This window comes from Malus sylvestris, chromosome 15 (assembly GCF_916048215.2).
Source record: "Malus sylvestris chromosome 15, drMalSylv7.2, whole genome shotgun sequence".
Classification (NCBI taxonomy): domain Eukaryota; kingdom Viridiplantae; phylum Streptophyta; class Magnoliopsida; order Rosales; family Rosaceae; genus Malus; species Malus sylvestris.
In genome coordinates, this window is record NC_062274.1 from 7,804,421 (window position 1) to 7,826,002 (window position 21,582).

The 21,582-nt window shown below is 37.2% G+C and overlaps 3 protein-coding genes across 12 annotated transcripts in view; 1 reads left to right on the forward strand and 2 right to left on the reverse strand.

Moving 5' to 3' along the window:
* Positions 1-1,356, forward strand: part of LOC126604347 (uncharacterized) — a 29,024-nt gene extending 27,668 nt beyond the window's left edge. For all 3 annotated transcript variants that reach the window (XM_050271566.1, XM_050271567.1, XM_050271568.1), the window contains one exon: positions 1,147-1,356. The gene's annotated coding sequence lies outside the window, so the exon portion shown is untranslated. The remainder of the gene's footprint in view (positions 1-1,146) is intronic.
* Positions 1,357-8,631: 7,275 nt separating this feature from the next.
* On the reverse strand, positions 8,632-21,006 carry LOC126604343 (protein arginine N-methyltransferase 1.5-like). Of its 8 annotated transcripts, none has more exons than XM_050271563.1 (24): positions 20,767-20,909; positions 20,578-20,617; positions 19,504-19,621; positions 19,195-19,304; positions 18,915-19,004; positions 18,748-18,813; positions 17,813-17,892; positions 17,621-17,696; positions 17,434-17,520; positions 17,049-17,133; positions 16,548-16,639; positions 16,407-16,442; positions 16,190-16,258; positions 15,854-15,922; positions 15,686-15,739; positions 15,503-15,577; positions 15,217-15,309; positions 15,036-15,139; positions 14,768-14,816; positions 14,598-14,684; positions 14,387-14,489; positions 14,134-14,221; positions 13,871-13,964; positions 8,632-8,997 (listed from the first exon to the last, which is right to left on the reverse strand). In XM_050271563.1, the coding sequence occupies exons 2-24, from the start codon at positions 20,578-20,580 to the stop codon at positions 8,878-8,880; spliced, it is 1,848 nt and encodes a 615-aa protein (XP_050127520.1). In that variant the 5' UTR covers positions 20,581-20,617; positions 20,767-20,909; the 3' UTR covers positions 8,632-8,877. The 8 variants fall into 8 exon arrangements, 6 of the variants coding, with proteins under 6 accessions (XP_050127520.1, XP_050127518.1, XP_050127515.1 ...); XM_050271561.1 differs by having other exon boundaries at positions 20,578-20,621; XM_050271558.1 differs by lacking the exon at positions 20,578-20,617 and having other exon boundaries at positions 20,767-21,006.
* On the reverse strand, positions 11,938-12,707 carry LOC126604349 (uncharacterized). Its single transcript, XM_050271569.1, has one exon. It carries the CDS (start codon positions 12,434-12,436, stop codon positions 12,137-12,139), a length of 300 nt encoding a protein of 99 aa, XP_050127526.1. The 5' UTR covers positions 12,437-12,707; the 3' UTR covers positions 11,938-12,136.
* Positions 21,007-21,582: the final 576 nt, after the last annotated feature.

Here is a 21,582-nt window from a genome sequence, read left to right on the forward strand (position 1 = left end):
ACGTACATTTTGTGTTTGCTTCCCTATCTTTATCCATTTACATACTTATCCACACTAATGACCAGAGCAATCTAACGAAGGTCACAAACTTAACAATTTCTGTTGTATCAAAGTCCTCACTGATTTTGTGCATCAACAAAATTCAAGTCGTAAAATTATATTTGGCACCCAAGCCTGGTTTACCGTAACCCTAAAAATTGTAAAACTTTTTTCTGTTGCTGTGCTACTCGGCCGACGTATGTGTCTGCGCTCTTCCTGCAGTGTGACCTTGCTGCTGTTGTGTGCTGTGAAGCTTCTTCTTTCCTTTTTGTAAGTCAAGATGACTAGTATGGGAGACAACTCAATGTTGAAATTAGAGGGTGGTTCTCGTACACCAACCAGTAATCGAGTATTGAACCCTGTTGTCATCCAGAACAATGCGTCCGCCGTACCAAACATTGTGAAACTCAACGAATCAAACTATCATCTTTGGTCCAAGGTATTGGAGATACATATCGCTGGACGTGGTAAAAAGGGCTTCGTGACAGGTGGTATCAAAGAACCTGGCGAGGACAATGCTGAGTATGAGACGTGGAAGACGGGAAATGCAATAGTGAAAGGGTGGTTGATCAATTATATGGAGCATGCTATCATGGGATTTTTCATTCACCTTCATACAGCTAAAGAAGTATGGGAAAATGTGGCTCGAACATATTATGATGGTTCAGATATTTCTCAAATTTATGAGTTAAAAGTAAAATCGTTTCGACTTCGTCAAGAAGGCCGTCCTGTTGGTGTGTATTATGCTGACCTCAAGTCTGTTCGGCAAGAGTTAGGTCAACGGAGACCAATCAAGATGGAATGTGCTACAGATCTTAAGACACTTCGTGAAGAAATCCAAATAGATCGTGTTTATGCATTCTTGGCCGGTTGGGATGATATCTTTGATAAGGTACGTAGTGATATTTTACGAATTCAACCCTTACCATATTTCAAGGTGTTTTATGTTGTTATGTGTGAAGCACAACGGTATGCCACTATGATGGGTGGGAGTAACATAAATAGCCAAGAATGGATTTTTCACCAAGAATGGATTTTTTTATTAATTTAGAATTTTATTTGTGAGTTTGAATTGCAGGAGTCATTAAATTCCTTGTGTTGTTTGATGGGGTATAACGATATTGGAAAGCCGGTATTAGAAGTCTGAGTTGGAAGAATCTGTTTTCAAATATTTAGGGGGTGTAGTTGATTTAGATTTTAGAGGATTTTAATGTACATTTTTAGGTGGCAGATTTCAAAGGATTTTAAAAGACTCTAGAATTGTATATGGTTTTTGATAGATTTATATGGATTATATAATAGATTTCTATGGATTTGTTTGGATTTCGTAGTATTTTGAAAAAATTGGAAATCACATACAAAGCTGATAGATCATTTTTAATAAAATCTTGTGACTGAGATTACACTGCCTTCATGACCTACTGCACACCAAACGACGCACGCAGCATAAGTACTTGCCTAAGAGAGCATGAGACTGGTGAGGAGTCCTCTGTGGAAAGATTAGAACTTGCCAATATAAGGAATTAAGGTTTAGGGTGAGTCACTCCACCTTGGAAAAAATGATCATAAAAATGGTGGCTACTGTTGTAGTGTCTCTAATTCCATTTTTTCACCAAACATGCCAAGATTAGAACAGGCAAAGGGGATTCGAACTTGCCATAACCCAATAGTTAATTGGGGATTAGAATGGATTTTTTTATTAATTTAGAATTTTATTTGTGAGTTCTTGAATCCTGGAGAACTAGATTTTATTTAGAATTAGGGATTAGAACTTGCCAGAACCCAATAGTTGTTTACGAGTAGAATTTGAAAAAAAAAATCCATGATAGATAAGAATGAAGACGATGAAGTCGAAGAGGACGATGAAGATGAAGGGGTTGAGAGGTTCTTCTTTGTTTGAGGGCGTGAAAAGAAATCAGATGGAGGATGGTAGGATTCTTGATAGCATTTGGTATATGTACCATCCACTTTCAAATCCATCAAAATCCCTCTCCCATTCCGATCCTACCAAATCTTTTGCATTCTCACTAAAACTGGATTTAGATGTATTCTTTAAAATCATAATTGATTATTTTTGGATTTGGATGTATTCTTTTAAAATCCTCTTAAATCCTACTTTGACTACACCATAATTTCTAAATCTTTTAAAATCATCTTTTAAAACTGTAATTGACTACACCCTGATTTTAAAGCCTATCAAATCCTATTTGACTAAACACCCCCCCCCCTTAATCGCATCGTGAAGAAGTGTAATCGTGCAAAATTCAGTGTTTTGATAATGTGGATCTATAAAAGGATTTTAGTTCTTATTAGCGATATTTCAAAGCTTTATTTGCAATATACCCATATATGGCCCTGTATGCCAGTCACAGAGGCCATAGATTCTCGATTTGCTTCGGTACGAGACTTCTGGTTACTGATTTTTCATTTTTCAGGACAGCCACCAGTTCTGGTCACACTATGATTGGCACTGGCTTTCTAATCGGTATTTGACCTTCAATATGTGCATCATGTTCTTCAAGCTTTTGTGGAAAATATCAACAGCATTTTCAGGACTTTTTGCCTGAGATCCGAGCTAGATGTTAATGATAGTATTGTTAAAGATTCAATTGGTGATAAAACTTAGAGTTGGTTAGTTTGTTGTAATTGTTGTATTAGACTAGCAAATTAGTTGAGATTGTTACAATTGGTGGCAAGTTAGTTAGAAGGTTAGAGTTATGTGAGAGTATGGAAGGTTGTATATATATACAACAATATTGTAATATTATTACTCAATCAATGAACTTCATTTTCTCTAACATGGTATCACTCGCCTTCTGTCCATCAACTTGATCCAATCCACATTTTCCTTCCCACAGCTTCTTCGCTAAGCTTTCTTCCTCCCTAACCTTCTTTGCTAAGCTTTCACCACCAAACTCTAATTCTCTCCCATGGTGACCTCAGCTTCTCCCTCTTCTGAGTCGACCACACGGATATATCCTGATCATATCTCCAATTCAAGCTCTACTCTCTCCACACCTTCAATCATGATTCAAAATATAGAATCCATGGTGCCAATCAAGCTGACTACGACTAATTATCCCGCATAGAGTGTGATGTTTTCTTTGATCTTACGTCGCTATAATTTCACTGAAATCCTTGATAGTTCGGTGCCCCCTCCATCTCAATTCATCTCTGATGCTGCTGGAAATCAAGTTCTGAATCTGGCATAGGTTTCTTGATTCGAGAACGATCAGAACATCCTAATCTGGATCAATTCCACTCTATCTGAATCAATCATCCCTTAAATTATTGGAGTTACAACATCCAAAGAGCTTTGGGTGAAATTGGAGTCATGACTCGCGACGGCCTCTTAATCGCACATCTACAAGCTCTGATCACGTTTACGCAGCATTTCGAAAGGCAATTCCACAGCTGATCAATATCTTCAACAAATTGAAGAGATTGTTGATGCTTTTGCCAGTGCCCGTGCTCCGGTTGAAGATTATGAATTAATCTCTATCACACTTCATGGTTTACCACCAGAATATGAATCATTTGTTGATGCGATACAATTCCAACTCAGTTCCACCACACTCGATGAACTGCATGGTCTCATTCTCAGTAAAGAGATTCAATTGACAAATTGGAAGAAAATTACTCCGACTGTGCAAATTCAGGCATATAACTCCACTGTAGACATCCTTCCTACTCAAACTTCTCAGGCCTTTGTTGCTCAACATAATTCTCAAGGTCGTGGTGGTGATTGTAATTTCCCTCAAGGTCATGGTGGTGATCGCAGTTTCTCAAACCCTAGAAACTTCCAGGGACGAGGCAATTTCCGATCCAAAAACTATCGTCCAAATTCTTCTTGTAACAACTCTCAGCGCTACAACCGTGGTGGTCGATCAAACTTCAATTTTTTTGGAAGAAAGATTTCATGCCAAATTTATCGTCAGTTCGAGCATGATGCCATATGCTTCTCATTCTGCTATGTCTACAAGCATACATTATGCCCAACCTACTTGGATTGTTGACTCCGGTGATAGCACTCACATGACCAATTCTTACAGCACTCTTCAAAATCCAGAGCCATACTCCGGACCTGAGCAAGTTTACATTGGAGATGGCAAATGTTTGCCTATTCTCCACTCTGGTTCATCTACATTACATATTCCTCATCATAATTTTGAACTTAGTAATATGTTACATGTTCCTGATTTGGAACAAAATCTATCTTTATCTATTTCACTTTGATGTGGAGGATATTTCTTCAGGGAATATGCTCTTTAAAGGTCCTGTGAGAGATGTCTTATATCCATTTCAACCATAGCCTTCCAGTTCTGTGATATGCAATCACAATGCTTTTGTTGCTTTTGTTCATACTTCCAGAGATATATGGCATCAAAGACTTAGTCATCATTCTTTGAAGATACTAAATAAGTTGGCTACTAAGTCTTGTATTTCTATTTCTAGTGGTTCAAATAAGTCTTTCTATAATGGTTGTGCTTTAAGCAAACGTTCCAAATTGTCACTAGCTTCTGTACCTTGTCATACAAGTAAGCCTTTAGAGCTGCTTCACACAGATATTTGGGGGCCAGCATCTGTCACTTCTGTGAATCATTTCAGATACTATGTCATCTTTGTAGATGATTTTACAAAATATTGTTGGTTCTATACTTTGCAATATAAATCAGATGTGTTTCTTACGTTTGTTAAATTTAATAATCTTGTTGAGGACTTGTTGTATACCATAATTGTTGCTCTTATATCAGATTTTAGTGGGACATATCTCAGCACTCAATTCTCCAATTTCCTTGTTGAGAATGGTATCAGTCATCAATTAAGTTGTCATCACTCTTCAATAGAATGGTTGTGCAAGCACAAACACATAGTTGAGATTGCCAGAACATTTTTAACAGTTTCCAAGGTTCCTCACACTTATTGGGATTATGCTTTTTCCACTGTTGTGTTTCTTATTAACAGATTGTCTCCATAGGAACGTCTATTCCACATATCACCTACATATGCTACCTTGAAGGTTTTTGGGTTTAGTTGTTTTCCATGGCTACAACCTTACTTTAAGTCTAAGTAGGATCCCAAAAGCAATCTATGTGTGTTCCTCAGTTACAGTCTCAATCATAAAGGCTACAAATGTTTGGATCTCACTACAAATAAGTTATACATCTTAAGAAATATGGTCTTTGATGAAGGCAGTTTTCCCTTTCATAACCTTGCAATTTCACAGTGTTCTCATTCCTCAGAAGCATCTTCATCTCCAAATACCATTCATACTCAACTCACATTCACTCAACCATAGATCAATCTTCTCACTCTACCTCCACAATCCTCGCCACCTCATATTATGCCAAGTAGCTCTTCTCAAACAACCTCTATATCATCTTCAGTACCTCAATCTCACTCAATCCCTACCAATACTCATCCTATGCAAATCAAGTCCAAATCTGGTAGTTACAAACCAAAATCCTTTTCTGCAACAAAACATCATCTCCCTTCTCATCTTTCTCATGAATTTGTTCCCACTACCTATCTTTATGCTTCAAAATATCCACATTAGGTTAAGGCAATGCAAGAGGAGTTTCATGCCTTGCAACAGACTGGTACTTGGTCCTTAGTACCCAAAACTGCTCATCAAAACATTATGGAATGCAAGTGAGTTTTCAGGAAAAGAAAACCTGATGGTACCATAAATAGGTACAAAGCTCGCTTAGTTGCCAAAGGTTTTCATCAACAAGCAGGACTGGATTATACTGAGACCTTTAGTCCAATGGCTAAACCAGTGACCATTCGATTACTACTCACTATTGCTGCTCAGTTTGATTGGAGTCTAAGTCAACTAGATGTAAGCAATGCATTTTTGAATGCGACCTTGTCTGAATATGTGTTTATGCTACAACCACCTGGCTTTGAAGATGCCATTCATCCTACTCATGTTTGCCAGTTACACAAATCCTTATTTTCTAGGAATTGAAGTTAAAGCGATCTTCCAAAGGTATCTTCATTTCACAAACCAAGTATATCTTGGACCTGTTAAAGAAGGCTAACATGGCTGGAGCAAAACCATCTGCTACCTCTCTCAGTACATAAAAGCTGGATCATTCCTCTTCATTGCTTGACAATCCTACAGAATATCGATCTTTGGTTGGTGCATTACAATACCTTAGTTGGACTCGGCCAGATTTATCTTTTGCAATCAACCTTGTTTGTCAATTCATGCACAATCCAAGGCAATCTCATTTTCAAGCTGTCAAAAGAATCCTTCGATATCTCAAGGGTTCTATTGGTATTGGTCTTTAGCTTACAAAATCTACTTCTGCTCCATCTCTCAAAGCCTTCTCTGATGTTGACACTTGATCGAAGATCAACTGGTGGATATTGCATCTTTATGGGTTCCTCTATCATTAGTTGGAGTGCTAAGAAGCAACCAATAATAGCTCGTTCTTCAACAGAGGCCGAGTATCGATCTCTAGCTAATATTGCAGTTGAAATTACATGGATATGTCAGTTACTTGTTGATATTGGTTTCCTCTTCCTTCCTTAACTCTGGTGTGATAATCAATCAGCCATCTCTCTTGCCAGAATCTTTTGTTTCATGCTAGAACAAAGCATGTTGAGATCGATTATCACTACATTTGAGAAAAAGTGTTATCAAAGGCTATTTCAGTTCATTTTGTATGCACTCAAGATCAGATTGCAGATATCTGCACTAAGTCACTTTCCAAGGACCGGTTTCAGCTCTTACGATCCAAATTGTCCCTTCGAACTCCTCAGTTTAGTGTGAGGGGGGATGTTAAGGATAGTATTGTTAAAGATTCCATTGGTGATTAAACTTAGAGTTTGTTAGTTTGTTGTAATTGTTGTATTAGACGGGCAAATTAGTTGACAATAGGTGGCAAGTTAGTTAAAAGGTTAGAATTATGTGAGAGTATGGAAGGTTATGTGTGTGTGTGTGTGTGTGTGTGTGTGTGTGTGTGTGTGTGTATAACAATATTGTAATATTATTACTCAATCAATGAACTTCATTTTCTCTAACACTAGATTCCATGTAGCGGGTCTCATATAAAGCAAAGAAATCTCTTAGGGTGTTCAAAATGCGTGCCCGTACTTCAGGTGTCATTCATCATAGAAGGGAACAGAGTAAAAATTATGTTTCTTCCTTCACTAGATAACTGAGAAGAGCAATTATGTGTTTGCATAGTTTTAACCGGCTGAAAATAACAGGTTTAGGCTAACCTAGTAAACTTGTAACGAATCGAGTTGTTAGCAAGTTCTTTGATGAGAATTTATTAATGAATTGGGTTGTTAGCTGACCACACTTTATGGATTTATTAAAATAAGAGTAATGGCATGAAGATTAAATTTGTAAACTAAATGACCTATAAATTGATGATTGGATTATTACATGTTCATTTTTATTGATGACACAATACTTGGTTTGCAAATTTTATATATAACTTTAATTTCTTTAATATTACCTTTTAAATAACATTATTGCTAATCATTTTAATACTTAATCCCTCCCCACTCTTAAATAATATTATTTGTTAATATAAATAAATAAACTTTCTCAAAAATAAATAAATAAATAAAAGGTGTAACAAATAAACGTCATGACCCGTCGACCGACTGTATAAGATAATCTGTCGCTTTCGGACATCGCAAAGGGTAAGACAATCAGAGGAAAAAGTCTAGATTTTTAATTTGGTCAAAGACTGTCTTGTCTTAAATAAAAAGGTGCACTCTTATAACTTTACTTTACTTAAAAAGACTCTCTTGATCGTCGTATTACGGTTTTGTGATATTCCTCTTCATTTGATAATGAAAGATTTTAGGTTCGAATCTTATAGATGATAAATTCGAAACCAAATTAAGCTGCTCATGTGGTTTAACCGAACTCCTTCCCATAGTGTAAAATATCAATGTACTCAAAAAAAAAAAAAATTATATTGTCTTGGTCAAAAACGTCATGACCTGTCTTGCCTTAATTTAAGGGAGTTTTAACGAAACATTCCTAGTACTGTTCACTTTTAACGAAAAACCACATTTTTACTTTTTTCTGATACTATTTAATACAGTTTTATTTGTCATTTTTCATTAAAACTAAAGTATTTTTGGACCTTTCATTAGTTTTCGTTTAATTTAAACTAGCTATGGACAAAATCGTCCTTCTCAGTCAAAAGAGAGTGGATAAATAATTGTACACATCAAATTTTCTTGTTCTTTTTTAAACTTCACCAGCATGCCATCCAAGCATATCTTTAATTATAAAATTGAAAAAGAAAAAAAAATCCTTTCCCTATTCCCATGTTTTCTCTCCTCATTTAAAAAAAAAAAAATTTTAAAAAATGTCGACAAAGCTTACGGGTGTTTCGTATACGTGTTGAAAAGAATAAAAGTTGATAAATAAAAAATTGACTTCAAAGTTCAAACCCTGGACTTATCTCTCGTGAAAAGACAAAGTTTTAATTGTTTCAAATAAACTATGAACATCCTCCAAAAAAAACAAATAAATAAATAAACTATGAACACAGCTAGATTCTGTTTCTATCACCTCATTAATCTCGTGTTTTCAGTATATCATTCCAGATGCTATTTTCTGAAAACAAACAACAAAAATTCATTCTAAAGTTCTTAATCGTTGGTATACATTGCTATTGGCTTATATATTTTCTGCGTACAAAGGACCTCAGGTGAAAATTTTGCCCCGATCTGCGGCGGAGGAGGCACCAAAACTAGTTCACAACGCTATGAATTTCAATCTGCATAGATGTCGAAAGTTGTAGGACAGATCAACCACTGAACTCGTATTACGAATGGAACAATATTAGCTTCCGCATATTATGTAATGAACAAGATCGCGGGGCAACTAGAGCCCAACCCAGTATGAACGTCCATTGCTGTTGTGAATTGGTGAATTGGTGAATTGGAGGGCGATGCCAAGCACCATTCGTACCAAACCTGCATCACCATCCAATAGGAACTCATTCATAGGTTTATTTTTCATCAGAAACCGTAAGCACATAAAAAGATGCAAAAGCACACTATTCTTGTGCTCAAGTATTATTATGCCTTTGGATAATGGCCTCAATTCCTTGTAAACAAGAAAGAATATTACCTTGGTAAGACGACATCACCACCAAAGATGTACTTCAAGAGAAGCGCCAGGACTAAGCGTAATTGGTATCCCTAGTGGGAAAAAAATTGGGAACGTAAGAGAAGCGCCTGAATATATTTCATTGTGTCCTCAAATGTCTCATAGGTTTGAGCTTCTAGATTATCCATGAGAGGCTGCATTAGAATAGCAGAGTTGGCCTAACTTGTAGCTTATTACAAGAGGAAGGAAAATCACATGTAAAAATGAAAATGTAGGAAAAGGGATTAAGGTATGTACTAAGCAAAAGATAATAATACAATCACTCGGGAAATAACCGTACCTGTAAGGGTGACTGCAAGTAATCCCTGTAACCAATCTGCCATAAGAGACTTAAAGGGTTAGAAAAAGACCACTATTAGAAAATTAAGCAACAATTGAACCAACAAGTAATCAACTTAAGGTTTCCCTAATACACAGCATATTAATTACATCAGTACTCAATATGGCTGCTCTAACAGATTCCCCAAACCAGCGTCCAAGAGAGTTTACAAAAGGTCGTGAACTTCTGAGGAAAAAAGAAAGTTGTTCAGATTAAAATAAAATGAAAATTACTCCAGGCACAATCAAAACACATAAACACAAATTACACAAGTTAAAAGAAAATGGACATTGTTACACTTACAAAACATCAAGAGCAACTGATAACTGACTATGATGTTCACATATCAGATGAAATGAATTCCAAATCTCCCAAGAATCATCCTGCAAAAAATAATGTTAAGAAAAATGAGTTTTATCACTATGATGTTCACATAGCAGATGAAATGAATTCCAAATCTCCCAAGAATCATCCTGCAAAAAATAACGTTAAGAAAAATGAGTTTTATCATCTGGTATGTCAAATTGTCAATCATCATGCCGTTATTTTACACACATAAAGAAGGCCAAGTTTATGCAGAAGGTTTAAATCCCATATAAGTTTGACTACCCAACTGAATGCACAATAAAAAAGAGGCAACTCTCCACACCTGACCTCCCTATTTGGTATACAACATCTAACAACAAAGCCTTTACACGGACTACAACAGAAGACAAAGTACTACACATCCCAACTCGTAATGCTTTAGTAGATTTAGCACAAGAGTTATCATTTTGTAGGGTCAACGAGAGCCATATGCAACAGAGGTTGAAAATCTATGTAAAGTGTAGTATATATTGGCCAAGAGTCATGACTCAAGTTGAAAAACCAGTCGCTGGAAACTACGACTTCCACCAAAAGAAGGAAAATAATTATCAAAATGGTAAACCTGTTTTGAAAACTTAAATGAGAAGGTACCTCACTCACCCATGGAAGCCGCAACCACAACTACAATAGAACATAACAAGAACAGAAAACCCAATGAGCTCCAAAAGTAGAATAAACAAACAGGTCGAAATATGTACACTGATTTGGATTGACAATGGTACCTGTGTACTGCTTATGCCCTGTAAAAGCTGATTTGCACATCGAGCATAATTAGCACAGGATTTCCCCTTTGGAGCTGGAAGAAGGCATGCCTGCACCAAGCAATAGATGACAATTAAAAGCCAGCAAGACAGTAAAACTCAATAACCATTTTCCAGAATCAATTATTAGCAAAGCACGCAGAAAATTATTCAGCTTAGCATGCGGCCTGAGATAGCAAATCAAATATTTCACAACACTGCAGTTCCAATAAATAAACAAACAAATTTCAATGCTATCAACCTGCAGGGACAAATGAGAAGCCCATCCTATCTCTTGCTTCAAAGTAGTTTCTGAATCGCACCGGAGGATCTCATCTTCTGAATCCAAGTCAATCCATGAGCTAACCTTTCCTGAATAAATTCAAAAAACCAGTACGAGCAGTCATAGGAGACAAGGAAATATGTGGTTGAAAAGTAAACAAGCTTATCCCATCAAATCCATTATTATCCAGCCAAGTTCTTAGTAAACATAAAACATAAGTTGAGTAAAGTCCATTAAATTACCAAGAGAAGACAATGTAACACAACAAAAGTCTACAGAAGTACATACCAACAACATGACCGCTCCATTGGGAAGGACTCAAAACCAAGTCTGACCCAGCAAATGGAAGAACACCAGAAACACCACTGTCTTTTTGCATTAAGCTTGGTCGATAAGCAGGATCCATCTACATCTTGAAGTTGAAAAATAATCACTACCCTTTGTCCAAGTTGTGTATCAGTGATCAAAGAAAGCGAATGGGGAAAAAAATGATCATACACAGACAAACACTTAGCAGTACGAACGAATTGCTGAACAGAAGTCAGAAAATTAACACCACATGAATATGTAATGCATTTGACATACATGACACTCGATACCAAACAAGCAATAAGATGAAAACCTTTGTAGTTAAGCAAAGTCCTCATAGCCACTAAGGATAAGATATACGAAGGTGTCACAAATTTAACAACATAGTTAATAGCCTAAAGGTGAAACCAGAGGTTACAGTTCACCATTAAGGACCACCAACAAAGCCTTCTTTTGGTGAGCTCACTGACCATTCACACAAAATAGAAGCCCATAGTCCCTGTCCAAAAATGCATGCTCACTTCTCTCTTGAAACTTGCCATCGTCTTCTGGACCATTCTTTCGACTACTTTTCAGTCCATCTTCGATATCATCAGTATTCTTGTCAGCTGATTCGGGCGCAGCAAGCCCGAGAACAGCTCTTAATGTTTCCATTTGTTTCTCCTTCCTAGCGGCAATTTGGTGGGTCTGCGTATCTGAAACCCTATTTAAGTAACAAAATTTACAGTTAACGCTAATCAACTTTTAATCACATTCTTGCTTTGCAAAACCTCATTCGAATCCATACGACATTAATTAGAAATACAAGAGAATGTCATTCAAAATGCAAGATTTTTCTGCAACTTCCAAACTTCCAACAACAAAAAGAGCGAGCAAACTTGCTTCTTATCGGAAACAACAACAGCGCCGGGTCCACCACGCTCCTCTTAAGCCGCGGCAGCTTCGAGAGTCTTCCGAGCCTCGTCAAGCTTCTCGGCGATCTCAGCGTCGGTAAAACCCTGATCGATGAGCTTATCTTCGAGCACGACGAGCTTGAGCTCAATATGGCGCTTGCGATCATGCTCGAGGATGTCTCTGTTGGGCTTCTTGGTGACGGCGCCGGTGCCGAAGCCGCGGGAAGAGTCGGCGACCTTCCCGGTCCTCGATTTGATGGAGAACTTGTTGGTCTGGATGTAGCCATTCGTCCCCGAACCCCTCGGAATCTGTAACCCTATTCCGTTGTACATCTCGCCCCTTCGGAACCCTAGATTCGAAACTTAACGGATGTAAATCGAGCAGAAGCAGAAGCAAAAGAGGAAGAAGGTGTTTGGTGAACGAAGAATTGCGAGGGATTGATATTTGGGGAAACAAACGGAAAGTTGATTACCGCCCTCCCTCTCTCTCTCTCTCTGCTTGCCGCCGCGGGGGGGGGTGGGGTACAAACGGAAACTTGATTATCGCCCTCCGGCCCTGTGAAATCCTTCGAAAATCCTATGCCCAATAACCCTCGGCCGACCCTGTGAAATCCTACTCATTTTCGACACGTGTCCACCACTTAACAATGCTAACTTCCAAAATTGGAAGAAAAAAAAAACGAAAAAACCTTTTGATAAGTTAAAAAAATCATTGCTGCAATTGAGTTGAAAAACCATTGTTACAATTTACTCAGCATATAGTTGACTATTGGATTGATTTTAACAACGCAGCACAGATCAACAAAATATGAACTCTGCTATGGACCAAGATTATCTGCTCTCCCATTTTCCATCCACTTCCAACCCCTCGTACTTTTCCAGGTCACGTGACTCACATCAGCAAATTTAACGAATTGACTATTGATTGTATGATATTTAAATAAAATAATAAATAATATATGAAATTGAAATGTTTTAAAAATAATATATAAAGTTACGAAGCACAAGATAACTTACACTATTATTATTAAAAATTATAAGAGTAGGTAAATAAATAAAATTTGCCTTGAAACTCTTTGACTCATCTTTCTTGAAAAGACAATTTTTAATCATTTCAAATTAACTATAAACACTTTACCAAAAAAATAAAAAAATAAATAAATAAACTATAAACACTGCTTAGATCCTCTTTATATCTCCTAATCAAGTGATTTCGGCATATCATGTCAGATGCTATCTTCTGAAAACAAACAACAAAAATTTCAATCTTAACAGTTATCAGTTGGTATGCATTGCTATTGGCTTACATGTATTCTACGTACAAAGGAACTCGAGTGAAATTTTTGCCCCCTTCTGCGGCGGGGGCACCAAAACTAGTTCACACCGCTAAACCCTAAACCCTGAATTTCAATGGGCGTAGATGTCGAGAGTAGTTGTAGGACAGATCAACCACTGAACCCGTATTACGTATGGAACAATATCAGCTTCCACCTAGATTGTAATGAACAAAATCGCGGGGCTACTAGAGCCCAACCCAGTATGAACGTCCGCTGCTGTTGTGAATTGGCGAAGTGGAGGGCGATACCACGCACCATTCGTACCAAACCTGCATCACCATCACCATTCCATAGAAACTCATTCAGAGGCTTATTTTTCATCGAAAACTGTAAACATACAAAAGAGATGCAGAGGCACAGTATTCGTTTGCTCAAATGTTATGCCTTTGGATAATGCCCTCAATTCCTTGTAAACAAGAAAGAATATTACCTTGGTAGGACAACAACACCGCCAAAAATGTACGTCAAGAGAAGCGCCAGGACTAAGCGTAATTGGTATCCTTAGTGGGAAAAATATTGGGAACCTGGGGGTAACAATGAACAGCACGTAAGCCATACAACTACCACATAAGTTTTAGCCATCATGTGTTTACCACTTAAAGAACAAGTAACCATCAAAAGATAACAGAACTTGGGGAAAATTGAATATTTCAACAAGAACTAAGATGAAAAAGGATAAGACGGAGTACATACCAGCTAAACATGTTTGGTGTTGATGTTGATGGTTCAATGCCAAGATGAACTTCTTTGTATAGTGTTGCATCAAAATAGCCAGCAAATCCTGAAGGTTTAGAAAAGAGAGATTTTATTGACTCGAAAAATAGGCCCAATGAGTCAACAGCACAATCAAAGTAGAATTTAGTCAAGTTAACAATATGCAACATACTGACAAATTTTTTCATTCAAGAATATTAATCACCTAAAGAAAAATTATGCCGCCACATACCATGAATCATGGCTGAGCCAGTATCACTTGTTATTCCAAACTGCAACTTCGTGTACTTATTGCTTTTGTCAGTTGAGCGATTTGGATGATCAAACGTGAACACCTAACAAAAAAATCCAGTGTTCGTGACTAAATGATTGCTGAATAATGACTCCCTATACAATCAAATTCATAAAATTAATTATCAAATCAGTCCAGTGAGAAAGCTCACAGGTTGAGGAGGAGCAAGTCTTGCAATGTTGTGCAATTTAACAACATAAGCAGTTTCGAAGTGTGCAATATCTTTGTGCGACTTAACCTGAAAGATAACCACAAAACTTTACAAAGGAATCCTCAAACAGATAGAAATGAACATCTTTGGGCACAAAGACACAGGCATACATCATTGTAAAGCTTTGAAGCAGTCACTGGTTGGATAAAACTCGTGTACCTGAAAACAGGCGCATAGGCTTTTTAGAGAGGACGCTAATGGAGAAAACTCCAAAAATAGCTTTCAAAAGGAAGTATTGATGTTGAACATTTAGACACCATGAAATCTGGACAATATCACGACAAGATATCGCAATGTCGATAATGACTTTTGGACAGATCATAACTGGGAAGCACCTTTGATATAAAAAAAATACAAAATAAAGAAAAGTATACATACGATGAAGGTATCGAGATTCCATCATCCTTCAATAGTCTCTGGGCTCCATCAAGGCACTCAGGAGACAGCTCGTTATCACCAAAAGAACCCAACAATTCACTAACCTATTACGCAATCAAAGGCAATGTTAATAAGGAAACCAAAAAACAAAACATGACTATTCATAAGATTACTTGCATACCAAAATGTCAGCTTTCTCTGGAGCATCCCAGTGACGCATATCACATGAAATTATGGAAACAATGTTTTCCCACCCCTCCAGTTTAACCAAGCTCTGCTCCAACAAATATAGACAAGTCAAAATAAAAAATGTGGACCATGAAAAAACAAGGAAAGTCTACTTCAAACAAATACCCACAATAACACTTTTGTTGTGTTAATGTGCATGATGAGTTGCACATCCTAGAAACATAATTTTACAACTTAGCAGAGAAAGAAACAAGATAAAGAGAGAATTTGCAACTCACATGAAGTGTAACAACTGCATTTGGATTTTTTTCAACAGCGTAGACTTTAAGCTTGCACCCAGTTTCTTCAGCTGCCTACATGAGGAATTGGATCCACATCAATATGACCTGCTCCATGTAACATCGAGTCTGAAGATAAACAACATAATCCAAAAACAAGTATGCAGAAGGAAGAGAAGGCACCTGCAATGATGCCCTTACAAGAGGTCCACGTCCTGCTCCTACAACCATCAATACCTTAACACAAATGCAAATATCACATACGCAATGTCAGGATATTTTGTCATCAAACTTAATAAAACACCATTCATGAGAAAATTGGGAAAGCAAAGTGACAAGTGAGCAGCTTACGGTAGTTACTGAAGATGCCTTATCATCTGGAACCCTGTCCTGTAAAGCTCTACAAATTGCTCTTTGGTACTAACAAAGATAAAAACAAACTATTACAATTGTGATCAATATAAAGTAATAAGCATTACTATGTCTTCCTTTTCAGAAGCCTTGGTCCCTACAAGAAGAAAAAGAAAAAGGAAAAATAAACACAGTCCAATGTTTTGTTGATGTATTTAAATATGATTATGATTTAACTTAATTATATTGTTGACATGCAAATTGCAGATTAGAAAATAACAATGTAAAAATATCTGAAATGACCATTTATGCAGTTATTTGCAAATGCAGGCATACCTGAATATATTTCATTGTGTCCTTCTCAAATGTCTCATAGGTTTGAGCTTCTAGATTATCCATGAGAGGCTGCATTAGAATAGCAGAGTTAGCCTAACTTGTATTTGATTACTAGAGGATGGAAAATCACATTTAAAAATGAAAATGTAGGAAAAGAGCGATTAAGGTATGTACTAAGCAAAAGATAATAATACAATCACTTGGGAAATAACAGTACCTGTAAGGGTGACTGCAAGTAATCCCTGTAACCAATCTGCCATAAGAGACTTAAAGGGTTAAAAAAAATTAAGAGCAGGGTAAAAAATTTCCAAAATCCAAATACACACCCACAGAGAAAGAAAGAGAGAGGGAAAGGCACCTCCAGCCGTTCTTGCTCCGGAAGGGGATCCATCCTCTGGTAGAGATAGCCAACATAATCCAAATACAGCCTCAACGGATGTTTCTGGACACCTGGATGTCAAGAATAATATAAGCCAATATGCTATTAAGAAACTCAACTTATATGGTTGGGGTAATCGCTTTATGAAAATGCATTGTGTTAAACTGAAAGTGTTTTCTTTGTCTAGGTATCTTTTAGCTTGCTTCTTGATTTTGTTCTGTCAGCAAAATTAATAAATAAATGTTTTCCCTTTACATTGTTTCCTTCATATTTGTATTTGATCTATATGAATCCTGAGGTTCAGAATCGAACAAAAATCATTTAGGAAATAAAAGTAGCACTTTAAAAGACAACTTGAAGCACTTGAAAAATAACTAAGTTACATATATTGGCTTAGATTTTCTGCCTCCAATAGTTCAATTACCATACAAGTTTCTATTATTCAAGACAATGCACTTGTGTACAGAAGGTAGGTCTTACCATCAACATTATTATCATTATCATTGGCAGCTATATGTGAATTTATCTTGGGAAGACTATGCACTGGTTCTCCTGATAGAACTATCTGCAATTAAATTTTCCATGATGACAAAGATTAGAAAATATTGCAAGAAGGTGACCATAAGATCTAAAACAAATTAATGATGTCTATGAAGAATTTTTGCAACTACAAAATCATACTTAGATTGGAACTTGCTTGAGATTGTAAGTAACTTCTGAGCAATAACCATAGAAACAATTTGGAAAGAAGGTAAACCATAAAAATAAATGTTTAACTATGGGTTGCTTATGCTGCAATGCACAGAAATGGAAAACAAACTCCAACGGAGCATAGAAATACCGTTGATAACTTCTTCGTAAATACCTGCATAGAATGATTGAAAAGCCCATGAACAAGATTCTGGTGGCGCTTTGACAGACATGGATAGCCTCGGGCATTTGTTAGAAAGCACTAGCAATGAACAAGACCACTATTAGAAAATTTAACAACAATTGAACCAACAAGTAATCACCTTAAGGTTTCCTTAATAGACCAATTAGCATATAATTACATCAGTACTGAATATGGCTGCTCTAACAGATTCCCCAAACCAGCGTCCAAGAGAGTTTACAGAAGGTAGTGAACTTCTGAGGAAAAAAGAAAGTTGTTCAGATTAAAATAAAATGAAAATTACTTCAGGCACAATCAAAACACATAACACAAATTACACAAGTTAAAAGAAAATGGACATTGTTACACTTACAAAACATCAAGAGCAACTGATAACTGACTATGATGTTCACATAGCAGACGAAATGAATTCCAAATCTCCCAAGAATCATCCTGCAAAAAATGAGCTTTATCATCTGGTATGTCAAATTGTCAATCATCATGCCATTATTTTACACACATAAAGAAGGCCAAGTTTATGCAGAAGGTTTAAGCCCCATATAAGTTTGACTACCCAACTGAATACAACAACAACAAAGCCTTTCCCACTAAGTGGGGTCGGCTATATGAATCCTAGAACGCCATTGCGCTCGGTCCTGTGTCACATATTCCGTTAGATCCAAATACTCTTAAGTCTTTTCTTAGAGTTTCTTCCAAAGTCTTCCTAGGTCTTCCTCTACCCCTTCGGCCCTGAACCTTTGTCCTGTAATCGCATCTTCTAACCGGAGCGTCAATAGGCCTTCATTTCACGTGTCCAAACCACCGTAACCGATTTTCTCTCATCTTTCCTTCAATTTCGGCTACTCCTACTTTACCTCGGATATCCTCATTCCTAATCTTATCCTTTCTCAGTGCCCACACATCTAATGAAGCATTCTCATCTCCGCTACTACCCAACTGAATGCACAATAAAAAAGAGGCCACTCTCCACACCCGACCTCCCTCTTTGGTATACGACATCTAACAACAAAGCCTTTACACGGACTACAAAAGAAGACCAAGTACTACACATCCCAACTCATCATGCTTAGCAGATTTAGCACAAGAGTTATCATTTTGTGGGGTCAACGAGATCCACATGCAACAGAGGTTGAAAATTTATGTAAAGTTCAGTATATATTGGCCAAGAGTCATGATATAAGTTGAAAAACCAGTCGCTGGAACCTACAAGTTCCACCAAAAGAAGGAAACTAATTATCAAAATGGTAAACCTATTTTGAAAACTTAATCAGAAGGGACATCACTCACCAAGGAATCAGTGTTCACATCCATGGTTTCACTGTCTGACCTAACCAATGGAAGCCGCAACCACAACTACAATAGAACATAACAAGAATGGAAAACCCAATGAGCTCCAAAAGTAGATTACACAAACAGGTCGAAATATGTAAACTGATTTGGATTAACAATGGTACCTGCGTACTGCTTAGGCCCTGTAAAAGCTGATTTACACATCGAGCATAATTAGCACAGGATTTCCCCTTTGGAGCTGGAAGAAGGCATGCCTGCACCAAGCAATAGATGACAATTAAAAGCCAGCAAGACAGTAAAACTCAATAACCATTTTCCAGAATCAATTATTAGCGAAGCACACAGAAAATTATTCAGCTTAGCATGTGGCCTGAGATAGCAATTCAAATATTTCACAACACTGCAGTTCCAATAAATAAATAAACAAATTTCAATGCTATCAACCTGCAGGGACAAATGAGAAGCCCATGCTATCTCTTGCTTCAAAGTAGTTTCTGAATCGCACTGGAGGATGTCATCTTCTGAATCTAAGTCAATCCATGAGCTAACCTTTCCTGAATAAATTCAAAAAACCACTATGAGCGGTCATAGGAGACAAGGAAAAATGTGGTTGAAAAGTAAACAAGCTTATCCCATCAAATCCATTATTATCCAGCCAATTTCTTAGTAAACATAAAACATAAGTTGAGTAAAGTCCATTAAATTACCAAGAGAAGGCAATGTAACACAGGAAAAGTCTAGAGAAGTACATACCAATGACATGACCACTCCATTGGGAAGGACTCAAAACCAAGTCTGACCCGGCAAATGGAAGAACACCAGAAACACCACTGTCTTTTTGCATTAAGCTTGGTCGATAAGCAGGATCCATCTACATCATGAAGTTGAAAAAGAATCACTACCCTTTATCCAAGTTGTGCATCAGTGATCAAAGAAAGCAAAAGGGGAAAAAATGATCATACACAGACAAACACTTAGCAGTACAAACGATTTGCTGAACAGAAGTCAGAAAATTAACACCACATGAATATGTAATGCATTTGACATACATGACACTCGATACCAAACAAGCAATAAGATAAAAAACTTTGTAGCTCAAAGGAAAGTCCTCATAGCCACCAAGGATAAGAAATACGAAGGTGTCACAAATTTAACAATGTATTAATAGCCTAAAGGTGAAACCAGAGGTTACAGTTCACCATTAAGGACTACCAACAGAGCCTTACTTTCGGTGAGCTTACTGACCATTCACACAAAACAGAAGCCATCTCTGGCTATATGTGACTGGCTAATTAGCCACCATTTGCAAAGAAATTTCCCAAACGCCAACAAAACAATTCTGCCAGACAACATAGAAACATTAACTAAGAAATTCATACCCACAAATAATTGACAAGGAAATAATCAATATTTACGATCATTTCAAATGGAAACTGATATTGATGTAGTTAGTGGCTGTGGAGTGAAGCTCTATTGTCGAGCAGCTGCATAAGCAACATCCACCAACATGGCATTGCTGTCGGTGAGCTTACTGACCATTCACATCATAAAACGCAGCTGAAAAGCCAATTATGTGACTGGCTAATTGGCCACCATACAAGAATTACAAAAAACAAGTTTCAATTGACTATTTCTATCACTCCTCGACAAAAACAACTATGCAAGTCATACCAACAAACAATTGACGAGTGATCATCAACATTTCTAATATTTTTAAGTCGAAGTTGATACTAATGTAGTTAGTGGCCGTAGAGTGAAGCTGCATAGTCGAGCAGCTGCACGAGCAACAGCCACCAACGCGGCATTGCTATTGGTGAGCTTACTGACCATTCACATCAAAAGAGAAGCTGAAAAGCCGATTATGTGACTGGCTAATTGGCCACCATTTCCATACGAGCATCACAAAACACAAATTCCAATCAACTTTTCCATTCATTCCTCAACATAAACAGAAGAATCAAATGAAATACGAAATTTGAAAAATAATTAGGAAAAAGAAAGGAGAAATGTACGGACCAAAGGAGCGAGGACGAAGTCGAAGGAGCCATGGGAGAGATTGAAAGCGAGGACGTGGGGCATGTCATCGTTGAACTCGGTCTCCACGCCGCAGTACCGAGACTCGCTCTTGTCGCCGGCTCTTTGCCCGAGTGGCATTTTGCTCCACGCAGAGCAGGAGGAGGAGTGTGGAAGTAGAGTAGGGTTTTGGTGGGGTTTTTGATTGATTTGATATCAACGGAAATGAGCTGCGTCTAAATAGGGTTTGCGGAGCTTTAGGACTAGGGTTTTTGGGTAGACGGGTTTGACCGGATTAGTTTAACGGATAAGATTGAATTTTAATTTGTGGCATGAAAAGCCCAGTGGTAATCTGGGTTGTTACGGCCCAGCCCTAAGAACCGAAGCATAATTCTGTATTCGATTTCTCATTGCAGGCATCATAATCAAAACCGTTGGGCTTTTTTCAGCTGGTCTAGGGCCCTCTCTTGCAGCTCTTATGTGAATACTCTTCAAGATCCTTTGTTTTCGATTATCTAATAAATCACTTAATGGAAATAGATTATCTTTCCATTACATGAATTATTAAACAATCGAAATCGTTTGGATTACTAACGAACAAAATTTTAGATGATTCATCTTGAAAATCTTAATAGTTAACAAAATATTCGGTTTGTTTGATACATATGAATTAGTACTAAACGATCACTAATTTGATCGATTTTTTGCACAAATAAGCTTTAACTTGTGATATAAGAAATAACATAACCTTTCATTTTTTTTTTAAATAGAGATTAGTTGTGAAACTCACCCTACATTGAACTTCAATGATCCGAATCG